Below are 13,540 nucleotides of genomic sequence, written 5' to 3'. Positions count from 1 at the left end.
ACTTTGAATAACCTTGTAGAGCAAAGTAGCCCCAGACTCACCAGCAGATTGTGGGGGAAATATGTAGGGAAGAAATAAACTTTTTTTAAGCCACTGTATTTTTGGGTTTCTCTATTAGAGCAGCTTAGTCTCTCGCTAACGAATACACTTCACTCCTACATACTATATAGATAATTTTGTGACTTCTTTCTCCTTCTAGACTACATCATTGCTTACTATTGACTTATTTCATATTGATAGAATGTTATACACAAGAGTATGGCTCCAGAACCCCAAATCTCTGAATGAGTCCTGATTTTTACCAAAACTTTCATAGGAAATCATCTCTTGCCCACAGTCTAACACTGTGGAATTCAAGATAGCCCACCATCCTACACCACTCCCGCTACCCAAATTATGCCACCTTTCTCATGCTTCAGTTGAAATCATGCTTTTTTTCTCCTTGTTCTCAATAAAGACAATGTTAATTCCACATTCCATAAAATGTCATCATAAATACCAAGCCTCGCCTAAAGCACAATTCATGCTATTGTTAACTGTAATGGCAAATGTACTTAAGTAGAAGACCTTTAGTCCAAAGTTCATGCAGAAGAGAACCACAGCTATCATTCTGGGATGTTTCCTTTTCACAGGACAATTTCTGTAGGGTAATGCCTACCAACAGAAACCTAATAGTTAGAATTGTTATCAGTATTTAATTAGAAGGTGCTACTCAATATTCTTAACATGTCTCTTGTCTGATTTGACCTCAGAATCTTCATTGAGTGAGGCTTCAAATCATCTATAATTTAATTCAAAAGGAAATTACCAGTGTTGAGGCTAAGCTGTCTATCTTACCTACTTACTAATAAACAAAACTAGAAAAACACTCAACAAGTCACTTTACCAGCAGAGGTCTCTAGGTCCTTGAATAAATATTGCTTTCTCCTTTTCCCATCTACAAACAAATGCATGTTTTTCAAGGAGCAAAACACAATTTTACAAATCTTCTACTGATGGGGATGATGCATTGTTGCATAGGAGGGGAGGCTGAAAGGGTCGATTTTCAAAAAAAAAGTTGTAACATCAACAAGCATTAATTTCAACGAAAGGTTATAACCTTCATCCTTGAAAGAGCTGCAAGTCTGCCATTGTTCTGTATCTTCCTGCTGCTCATGCAAAGGGAGCTCAAAAGGTAGATACCTTTTCTGTTCTCTGCTTGGAGAATTTGATGTGTAACCCTGATAGGGCTAACGGCAGTTGTGTGCCTGATTTCACATTCAACCTGCTGAATATTTACCCCCCACAGAGTCCATGAAAACAAAGCAAACAAGAAAAGCTACAGAAATCTATGTGGAATATTAACAACCAAGCCAAACTTTTCAAAGAGACTGAGGGAAAAATAAATGGAAGGGCAAATGTAACTTATGAAGCAATGTCAAGTTGTAGTTCAAAAAGGAAACATCAAAACCACGTGCAAAGACTGAGATTTCAATGTCACAGATTTCCTGCAACACTTGAGCTTATTCGTTGCTTTCTTTCAAAAATATAGAAACCTGGAATGGAAACAAAGCCTTCATCCCACACTCAAAAAAAGAGATGGGGCAGGACAGGGAGAGTCTTGAGAGGATTTTGCAAACACCTTGCAAAGTTCTAACTAACGACTTCCATGGGCTCATTTTGTCTCTTCCAACAGGCTTATGGAAGTTAAGGTGCTTGACAAGAATGCTCACTGGTAGTTATTTGTGCTGGTCATGGTGAAATCACACACTAATTCAGCCGATGTAAGACATCATCATATACTTTCTTTGTTTTTAAGTAAAATTAATTCATAGAAGACAAATGTGAAATGATAAAAACATATTCCTTTTGAGGTGATACCTGGACAAGGGCCCAGGATCAGGAAAAGAATATCATATTATATAAATGGCAAAGAATGAGATAATCTTACTTTTTAACATGCCAGTTGCAGATCTATAGGGCAAATGCCCACGCAGTGAAGATTTCTGCTGCCACTCACTTAGACTGGATGAATCAGATCTAAGTGAGTGAGTTTCTTGTATGCAGTCTGTGACTGATGAAAATTGTTTATATCTCTCCATATCTCTTCAGGTCACCTAGTTCAAAGTCTTTGGATAACAAATGGTCCACTTTAGAGCATGATGAAAACATATATATATATATATATATATATATATATATATATATATATATGTTGGCTAACGCATATGGGTCTAAGGTATTTATTACTTAGTATCTAGTTTTAACTACCTTTTATGATTCCATTTATAAATAGTAACTCTTAAGTAAGACCTGAACAGGTTGGTATAGCACTAGTATTTCAGAAACCAAGTTGTATTTAAATGCCTTTTTGGGTAATATATGTAGATCCCACGTATTAAACAGAACGAATCACATCCACATATTAAACCATCTATTTTGGCTATTCATGTTCTTTCAAGATTTGAAACAGAAGAATTCCTTCTCTGTAACATCTCATCTTGTTCTCAAGCTACAAATTCAAATATAAGGTTAAATGATTATGTAGGATTTGACCTTGTGACACCAATAGTCTCTTGGATAGATGAACAATCTTTTCATTTCAATCTTTTATAAAATAACTGCCAGAAATTACCTAAATCTTTGTGTATTCCAGCCACTGGAATCATGTAAGCATCATATCCAATAAGAATTTATACTGCTGATGGATTGAACTTGAACTCAGTGGCCAAACAATTCTCAAATCTGCATCTCAACCTAGATCTCTGATTCTCCAAAACCAAAAATTTCTAATAAGAAGAAATGCCATCATGAGCCTTAGAACTTAGAAATTTAAAAATGTAAAAGAAAGTATATGCTGGGGAAAAACATTTAAATCACTATTGCAAAGATGATCCAGTGGCCATTCGAAATTATTTCTGGTTACTTACATAGTCTTGGAGAAGATGAATCAGCTCCAGGGAATACAGAGGTTTAACTAATAATATTGCTTAAGAAGTTTATTAGTAGTGGGTTTTATAAACCTGAAGATAATCACTTGGACTCAATTTACCACCTGGATATAGATATGGATATAAATATGGATAGCTGCTTCCCAAATCCTTATCTCCAGACTGGAAGTTTGGATTGGTCACAGAATCACTGATATATTCTCATTACCTTCACCTTGAAACCAAATGTTCCCAGCACTAGCACTTGAACTATTCACTTTCAAACCTTACTGTAGAGGGTATTCCAACTTATCCTTGTAGTCTCCTCTGAAACCCCTGACTTCCCATTTGCAGAAGTCACTGAATGGAAAGACCAGCTTAACCAGCAATACTCATACTGTGTCCCGAGGCAGGGTCCAAATTTGATCTTTGTTCAGTGTTTATCATCTCCCATCCTCTGACTTCAGGCTCTCGTCCACTCAACACATGGCGGCAGGAAAGCATCCTACTATGAGGGGTTTCAAATTCAATTCTGCAAAGCTTTGAGGTCTCTTGGGAGGTATTTTCTTCAACTAGAGAAGGCTTGCTTTGTTTTAAACATAGAGAATTTGATGTAAAAAAAAAAGGAACTTAATGATTAAACAACACATGCACTACACTGAAGCCATCAAAATCTTGTCTTGGATTTGGAGCCTGGAGATTGAAAGCTTGTTTACACATTTAAATTGAGGAGAGGCTGGGCTTGACAGTGTCCAAAATATGCTAAGTCTTGAGACTGTATCTTTTTTCTTTAATTTTTTTAATGTTTTTATTTATTTTTGAGACAGAGAGAGACAGAGCATGAGCAGGGGAGGGTCAGAGAGAGAGGGAGACGCAGAACCTGAAGCAGGCTCCAGGCTCTGAGCTGTCAGCACAGAGCCTGACGCGGGGCTCGAACTCACACACCGCGAGATCATGACCTGAGCCGAAGTCAGACGCTCAACCGACTGAGCCACCCAGGCGCCCCTTGAGACTATACCTTGAACTAACTGAATTCTTGGGTCTCCCAGGTTCTCTGTTAATTTGTGCTTCACTCAGACACCCCTACTTAGGGTCTCTTCACCTCTGTACTGTACTTTTGCTTCTGGAAATGACAATATCATCAGGCCAAGCCTCTCAAAGGTAACAATGATAAACTCTATACAAAAGATAAAAGCTGACTATGTGAAGGCAGCCAAGAGCAAGCATATTTCTATTAATAGGTATTCACTAATAAATACAACAGATGCGACTGGAGGAATTAGTCTCTGTGTGAGATAATGGACAAAATTTATGAATGTGCTTTGCACACTGTAAATGTTATACATACCAAGAGAACATTACCACCATTTCATATTTTTAGGCTAATATTTAAAGTACTCTGCCATCTTGTTCTACCCAGTTCTCTTACTTTCTCTCCAACTATGCCCAGAAAATACATAGCTGCCATGAAATAAGGGTCTTCTTTATCCTCAAGTCCAATAAGTCAGTTCTTCCTTGTATCTTTGTTCTTATCATTTTGTCTTCTTGGAATATTTCTCTCCCCTCCATCCCTAACCTGTTTTTACTCTGAAGAAACAGCTCCTCCATGAGGCCTTCCCCTATCGGCCAAGCACAATCCTTCTGAACACATACAGTTCATTTGGCACAAACAGCCTGATTAGTGCCATCACTTGTATTGTTTTTGTAAGGCCTTACAGCTGGTTCACTAAGCCCACTTTTGCTCACAAAAAAACAAGCTATTACTCTAGCCTAACATGGATTAATTTCCCTTTAACTTTCAACTTAATCACTACCTAGTGATTCTCAGAACCTGCTCTTACTGGGTTGATTTTATCCCTTCCTGCTCCTTCCCCTATGCACCTTCTGAGCAAAATACCACCAAGCCCTGACACTATGTATTTATGGGGTATCTCATCAGAATCACTTTATATTTGTTATTTCTCAACCCCATAATAACTTGTAGGTTAAATGGAATTTTCCTCATTTTACAGATGAAGCATAGGAATAGTAAGGTCTCAATTCAGAAAGTGGTCCAGTTAGGATGGGCACGCAGGCCTGCTTGCCTCCAACACCCATGCTCTATCTATAGGTTCTGAAAACATGTGCAACCTTACCATCAGTGGTGATGTGAGCATTTTTTGGACCTGTGTTTCTCAAAGTATGGTCTAAGGACCACTAGGATTCCCTAGGTCTCTTTCAGAGAGCCCATGACATCTTTTCTTTCCAACTACCTATCTGTAGGAGATTTCCTTCATATACTTCAACCAAAACAATACATCATGACTGACTGAACACACAAGCACATATAAGAGTCCAGCTTTCTTCTGTTAAAACAGACATTAAAGAGACTTGCAAACACATAAGCAATGCCTCTTTTCTTATTAACTTCTCTGTGAAAAAATATAATCAGTTTTGTTAAAATATGTTAATTATGTTAACAGGTCATTTTAAAATAAAGTATTTAATTAGGGGCAGCCTGGGTGGCTCAGTCGGTTGAGCATCCAACCTCAGCTCAAGTCATGATCTCACAGTTCACAAGTTCAAGCCCTATGTCAGGCTCTGTGCTGGCAGCTCAGATCCTGGGGCCTGCTTCGGATTCTCTGCCTCCCTCTCTGCACCAGCACACACCCCCCCCCCCCCCGCCCCGGCCCCCAACCACCTCGCTCATGCCCTCTCTGTCTCAAAAATAAACATTAAAATTTTTTTAAATAAAAAATAAAAAGTACTAAATTAAATTGTTTTAATTTTTAATATGGGATATACTGGTAGATACTGGCAAAAATCCTTTGGAGCATTTAATAATTTTTAAGGGTGAAAAGGGATCTTGAAACCACAAGTTTGAGAACTCCTACTTTAGATAAGCACAGAAACTTTCAGATAAATGAATCTACTTATGTAAAACTTGCTACAAGTATATTTAAACAGTATTCCTTGCTGGATAAAAATTATAACAGTACCTCTGCATTCTATGGTAATAACGAGTGAAGACATTGAATTGAATTTCAATATATTGCCCTTGATGTGACTTTTTCTTCCCTAGTCTGAAGCTTCTCTTGGGGTAAGGACCTTGTGTCCCCACTTCTGCATTACTTCCCACTGACCCTTATTCACAGTACGTTCTCAGTATGTACCTCTTGAAATTTACAGCAAGCCAATTTAATGGAACTACCAGACAAAGAGAAGGAACAAAAATTCTTGACTTCATTTTAGTGGCACTGACGGTAACCGAGGGTCTCAGTATCAGTTCTGTCCAGGACAATTAAACAGACTATTGCTCTACTCCGAAATTACCTTATCTGTTGTTTTCATCTTTTGGTCACTATGTCCTTTAAGCCACTTTGCAGGGGCGAATATTATCTAGAGATCACATACATGTAGCATATCCAGGGGGAAATTAGTATGCTGTGCTGCATGATGCTTCTGTATTCACTTGTTGATGACGTTAGAGATACTCAAACACTGTTTGCACAGCCATCAAGCCTATAGTTTTGCCATTTGAGCCAAAGGACCATAGCATACAAGGTTTAGACATACATCTATATATGTAATTTGGAATGGAAAATAAAAAGAGCTCATTCAGACTCAATCAGTTGGTTATCTTAGAAAATAAGAAGAAAGAAAGCCAATTATTCATCTGGATGTTTTCATTTATGACACTGGTTGTGGGAAAATATGGAGAAAAAGTATCCAGATGATTAATGGATTTTCCCCCTACCTACTGTATTAAACTGTCTTATTGGCAGGAAAAATAACATGTGCAGTATAACAGAAAGGGCACTTGTAGCCATGGCTCTGATTCTCACTCACTTTATGATCTTGGGTATGTTATTTCATGTCTCTGGGCTTTATTTTCTTTACTTATAAAAATCAAGGGGTTGGCCGTAGTAGTTCCTTCCAGCTCAAACGTGACAGGATTCTATGTATCACAGCCTGCTCAAATACTATATTCTCTATTTCCTAATGGTGAAGAGGATTTTACTCTCTTAACACCTGTTACATATAGGAGGAATTACACAAAAGCTATTAAATATCAGGTTCTTTTAGTTCACACTTCATTCTTCTAAATGATGACTATAATACTATTGGTCTATTTGTGAAAAAAAAAGGAAGTGACTATACAGACACAATGAGGCAAAAAATGAGTAATTATCAAGTGAATTAAGTCCATTTTGTACTTTCCTTTCCTTTCTTCAAAGATAATTACTTTAACGCCCTCATTCTACTTTGTCTGTGTAGACTGGCTACAATGCCTGATGTGACAGCGAGCTTTGTAGAGCTATGCAGGTTTGTAGAGAACCAGAACACCTTTGCCTGTGTGTAATGTAATCTCAGTTTCACTCTACCTACCACTTGCATACAGCTTAGCACAGAGTAATGGTTCACACAGTGTGGACTCTAGACAAACTGCATCAGCGTTACTGAAATACAACTTTAAAAAAAAATTTTTTTAACATTTATTTATTTTTGAGACAGAGAGAGACAGAGCATGAACGGGGGAGGGTCAGAGAGAGAGGGAGACACAGAATCTGAAACAGGCTCCAGGCTCTGAGCTGTCAGCACAGAGCCCGACGCGGGGCTCGAACTCACGGACCGTGAGATCATGACCTGAGCCGAAGTTGGACGCTCAACTGACCGAGCCACCCAGGCGCCCCTGAAATACAACTTTTTAAAAATGCACGTTCTCGGGTCTCACCCCAGCTCTACAGAATCAGGACCTGTGAAGGTAGGGCCGAATATTCAGCATTTTAATAAATTCTCCATGTTATTCTGATGCACACTGAAGTACAAGAACCTCCAGCATGAAGGGACAAGCATGCATTTGGAACCTAGCTCTGTGTCTTACTATGTAAACTTAAATCAGCTACATAAACTCTGGCAATCAGTTCCATCTACAAACTGGTTTCATAAGAATGAGAATGTCTTACTGGTTGTACCTCCAAAATATATCCAAGTTTCTCTATTTATTTTCCTTCCTTGAGTCCTAGCCACTATCATCTCTCACCTAGATGGCTCCCTGATCGGTTGTCCTGTGTTTGCTCTGGGTTCCGCATCATCTATTCACCACAAAGCAACCACCGTGGTCTTCTAAAGACAAGAATCATATTAAATCACTCACCTGGTTAAAATCTTCCAGTGGTTTCCCATTATACTCAAAATAAAACCCAAACTCTGTGCCTGGCTCATAAAGTACCGCATAATCTGTTGCTCTCCTATGCTTCAACACTTTTGTCCTTTCTCACCAAGATTTTGTTATATTGGCTTCCTTGATGCAGCTCAAACATGTCAAGTAGTTTCCTGTCTCAGGGCCTTTGCAACTCCTTCCCTTCTGCCTGGAATGTACTTTCCTCAAAACTCTGGCTCTTTCTCATCCTTCAAATTTTGGCTCAGAGTTCAATTCTCAGACTAATCTTCCCTAATGACCTTATCTTATGAAGCCTTTCTTCTGCTCCTGGTTTTTTTTTTCTATCACATCATCCTAATTACTTTCATTATAATTCTTATCACAATATGAAATTTTATAGTTCATTTATTTGCTTAATAGTATATTGTCTTTCAACTTCTAGTAAAATATAAGCTCTTTGAGGGCAGGGATTTGTCCTGCAGCCCTAGTGCCTAACATGTTCTGCCATATGTGTAGGGGCCTCTTTTGGGCAACAGCCTTGAGCAATGGAAACTTGATTGAGGCAAAAGGGCCCACAGGGACCACTGAGCTGAATGCAAACCGGTTCATTAAGCAAATCACCTCGAAAGAGCCATAGGCCCTAACTGACCATTTACAACCAGGCACAGTTCCTAAGATTACTGAAAAAGGGAAAGCTGTATACATTCCCCATACTTCCCCACTCTGCCCTATAACTATAGCCCCTCACCACCGCCTTGTGGCAGACAGTCTTGCTTTTGATGTCCTTCCCTCTGCTCCCTTGCAGTGTATTCAATAGGCTTGTACCTCCTTTGTTCTGCCTTCAGTGACTTCTTTCACTGCCTCATGCTGTCGGCCCCTACACCATCCAACGGGATGCACCACAATACGTAGGCAATGAAAAAAGATATTTGTTGAACTAATAGTATATCAAAATCACTTTGGAAAATTTCTACCTTTAGCAACAAAGACCCATTGTATTTTACTCTTGAAAATTACAGACCTATTTGTATAAAGTTTTTTACGTTGAAAAATGTCTGAAACAGCAGATTAAAACTAGACCACACTGCATAATGTATAAACTTATCCTGTCACTATATTGTATACCTGAAACTAATGTAACATTGTGTGTCAACCATAAAACACAAAACAAAGACTAGACCACACCGGTCAAGTATAAGTCATGGCAAAAATAAAAAAGATAGGGTAGGGTAAAATGTTTTATATATGAACTAGTTTTAATTCTTCACACGTATTAAACAGGAGTAGCACAAGCAAATCTAAACACACAGGTAGAGTGGGAGCACACCAACCAGGAACAGGGGCTTCTATCATGCTGACACAGGGAAGATGGGAGCAGTGGAATCATGCCCAGCAGGCCTTGGGAGCAAGGTTAAATGGTTTCAGTGCAAGATGAGGAAAACTGCCATTTTGCTAAGCCAGATCAGAGGTTAGCATACGCATGGTTGATGTGGAGACTTTGATGAATGGAACGAGACAACTTGGAACCATAAAAGAGAAGCAAGCTTCTAAACTCAAACCCATGGTTTATAATCCCTGAGCACAGCACATCTTAACACTGTGAGAAATTCTCCTGTCGACAAAGGCAGAACATTCATGGATAAGTGACTGGGGCTATTTTCTCCCCTTTTGTGATCTACATAGTGATTTTAATTATAATAACTCATTTAAATTGAAGATCTAGACAGCTGGATATTAGGCACTCAGCATTGGGAAAACCCAATAGAGACCAAAAAAATGAGAGGCAAAAAAAAAAATGACAGCCAAGCACTTTTGTATAATTAATCCCTCCTGTGACAATGAAAACAGTTCGATAATTTCTGTGTCACTGATATGCTAGTTGAGGAAAAACAAAAGAATAAACATAGATACAACAGCCAAACACTATTAAAGTCAACTGATCTGACAAGCTTCTAACACCAAGGGTGGTTGACAACTGAGAAAAAAGCTGAGTTATCTACAGAAAGCAGGCAAATTTCATTCTGCTTTTTCCCCCATGCATGGATGCAGATAACTCCATTTAAAAGGGAAACACTGGTAGAATCTGATTTTCATCTCCAGGGCAGGATCCCTGAAGGGAAAAAAACAAAACAAAACATTTTACTGCACAAGGCTGAGGGCCAGTGACAAATTCGATTCTCTAGAACGGTAATTCTGGAGTATTCTTTTTCCAGTGGAGGAAAACTTTGACCCACTAGGAAGTACTATGCCAACTCCTGGTTACAGAACATTTCATACCTCCATAACATACTGAAAACAGATATTTCACTTAAAAGAAAACCATGGAAGTGAAAATAAGTGTATTCAATTAGTTGAGCAACTCAAATAACACTTGGCAACAACCACAGCTGAACTGAAAAGTCTATTCAACTAATAAAAGAGAAAAAACATTGGCCTTTAACCTATTTTCAGGTTGTTCTTATCTGACATGTAAGGAATAATTATCACACTGGTGAGAAAAATGTGCCCTGAACACTTGAAAAATACATCAATTGCATCTCACTAAACAAATGTGTAACTCTTGGTGCTATGTTTTCCCTGTCAGTTAACTATGGCGTCTTTTGCTTTTTAACCAATCAAATACGGGATCAACTATCACAGTTTAAGAAAGGGCAAGGATCAAATATCAACTCCATCATTTGGCTTGAGTAGAATTAGCTCTTTATAATTGCTGAAGAAAGACGAATGATTAAAGAAGTGGGCAAATTTATTCAAACAACTGTTGCCCAGGTCATCACGTGAAATACCTTCTAGAACCATGTGGGCTCTTCTGCCTCCCTACATATATCAGGTATCTAAGTACCAAAAGCTGAGGGTCACGTGAGAGAGTTCTCTGCAAAGTAGCAGATACTCAAAATGTCCACTCAGTTTCCAATCACGTTTCTAAAGAACGTTTTATGACTAATGAACAAAATCTGGCTATATCTTAAAACCAAAATACTTTAGAAGAAGAACTGATGAAGTAAATAGACTTTTTGGTATCTGTTATTGCAAAAAATAAGAACATTTAAAACTTTTGCTGTAACTTGTGCCTAAAGAGCTATTCTCAGTATTTTAATACATACTGTTGTGTATTTAAGCCATTCTTGAATAATTATGAACCTACAATATTTATTTTCAATGCCCAGAAAGATGGGATTCAGGCATGTTCCAATTTGGCAGAACTCTATTTGCCTTCAAAATGCCTATCCAGTGAAATCCCTTTTTGGATTTCAAATTGACACCCTAACAGGGTTTCCAAGATTGGTTAAATTGACGACCACGTGCTAGCAGTTTCACATTTATATTATGTTTGGATCAATGCCGATGATTTGATTGGAATAGGAGCAGCTGCACATAAAGTCTTTGGGGTGAGAGAGATTTGTCATGCTCCACTCTGATAACTAAATTTGGGGAGTGTGCATTTTGAAATGTTCATGGTACCACATTAAACTGCTATCAAATAGAAGCAATTACAAAGAATTAACATGAGCCCCAAATCAAAATTCTAAGGAAGAAAAGCATACAGCTTAAAAAAAATAAATTAGGAAGAAGGAATAACAAAATGTTTCCTGCATCAAGTTTACAGCTTAATGGCAAGAGGAAACACGGTTCCTCTGCAAGTGCGTTCACACTAATATCCATCTCCCAAACACCTCAGCCTAATTTCTTCCTCTCTGCTCCGTCAACATCCTTGTCCCCCACCCTTACTCTCCACACCCAGAATCACCCAGGGAATGCTAATTAGCAGCAAACCAAGGGTTTTACACAATCCTATTCTAAACAATCTTTTCTGAAAAGCCTGAACGCAAACCTCTTGGTTTACGCTTTTAATACCAAGGTCTGTAGAACTACAAATGATAAAGTGGGAAGGCAAACTTACCATAAAAAGTCAACTGTCCCCTTGCTACATTTTTCCCTCTTGAATTTTCAGCCACACATTCATATAAACCAGCATCCTCCTGCTGAAAATTGGGGATTTCAAGAATTCCACTGGATTTGTGTCTTCTGGCTTTCCTTGCTATAGGCTTTCCATCAGCTCTTCTCCAAATAATAGTTGGTACTGGACTGATAGAATAAAAAAGAGTGAATCAAATTGGAGAAAAGCATATCTTTTATTTGAACCTATGCTTCCCATAACCCCTTCCTTCTTGGTTCTAAGCATATAAACTTGCCCTAAACAGTACTCCCCAAAGCTCATTCATTCATGTATCACTATTACGATTTTAGCCATATCCACATTTCTAGTGTGATTATATATTAAGTGTTTTTCTTAGAATCAAATAACCTTTCATAACCTTAAATAAGGTAATATATCTCCTATACAATAGTAACACTAAAAAACATTTTTATATGCTTGTTATATATCTTTTTAGTACAAATGCTTTTTTCCACATCATAAACAGGAAAATAAAAATGTCCACGCACAAATGTGTCAGATTAAAGATGCGTGCAAATTCTTTCACATTCCTCTCATACAAGGTACAGGCCCTCTTATGTCTTGAACCTGCTGCGTTGTTTGACTACTTTGATTACTGAACTAAGACAGAAGTGATGTTGTACCGTTTCAAGGGTTAGGCAATAAGAAACTGGCAGCTTCTACTTTCTGTCTCCTGGGACATTCTCTCTAGAACCTTACCAACTGATAACAGCAGTTCACCAGACAGTGGTTTAGGGAAATTTTTACTTAAAATAGAAAGATAAGGAAAGCAGCCATCTGTGGGGTCTTTATGTACTCTCATGGCATCTATCATCCTACAACCATAACTGTTAGAGCACATCTTAAATTGCAAGGAGGGCATCATTGAGTCTGCAAATCAATGCTTTAGCAAGCTAACCACAGCTTTTAAGACTGCAGCTTCCTACCAGGGGATACAATTATTTACTTATTTATTTTTCACAAAACACACACACAGAGAAGTAATTAGACTAAAGACTTGCTAATCTTCTCTGGAAAACCTGAGATGGTATTTAAAAAATTAAAGCCATCAATTCTACTATACTTGTTTTAGAACAATTAAGTTCATTCAACAGACACCAACTCTAAATGCAGAAAGGGTTCTATCAAAAGTACATTACGGGTGCCTTTACATCTAATGAGATACACACTTAATACAGGCCTTTACAAATAACTATACTTAGACACAGTCTTCCTGCTCTTAAGTGGGCAGTGATGATGTATTTTGGCAGTTGGATATGCATACCCAAATATCTTTGTGTAGACTGGAGGAACCCAATTTTGGTCTTTTGTTTTTATTCCAGTGCCATTCAGGCAGTATGAATAGAGTTTAATTCACACCCCCTTTGAAGTATGAACAACAAGAATTTTGCTCTCTCTTCAAAAAAGATTTTTCAAGGTGTCACCTTGCATAGTGTACCAAATTTACATCTAGGCTGCCCAGTTAACCTGCTTTCACCTTTTCCCTGGATTGTGTTTCCCAATGTATATATTTAAAATAAAAAATGGGGC

The 13,540-nt window shown here is 38.1% G+C and overlaps 1 protein-coding gene across 5 annotated transcripts in view; it reads right to left on the bottom strand.

Moving 5' to 3' along the window:
• The window catches only part of CNTN4 (contactin 4), an 898,074-nt gene that overhangs the window by 150,170 nt on the left and 734,364 nt on the right, over window positions 1-13,540 (bottom strand). For all 5 annotated transcript variants that reach the window (XM_078442806.2, XM_078442805.2, XM_078442809.2 and 2 more), the window contains one exon: window positions 11,954-12,138. In XM_078442806.2, coding sequence (XP_078298932.2) covers window positions 11,954-12,138 — 185 coding nt within the window. The remainder of the gene's footprint in view (window positions 1-11,953; window positions 12,139-13,540) is intronic.

The sequence above is a fragment of the Panthera onca genome, chromosome A2 (genome assembly GCF_046562875.1).
Source record: "Panthera onca isolate mPanOnc1 chromosome A2, mPanOnc1 haplotype 2, whole genome shotgun sequence".
In the NCBI taxonomy this organism is placed as follows: domain Eukaryota; kingdom Metazoa; phylum Chordata; class Mammalia; order Carnivora; family Felidae; genus Panthera; species Panthera onca.
This window is presented reverse-complemented; position numbering and strand designations above follow the sequence as displayed.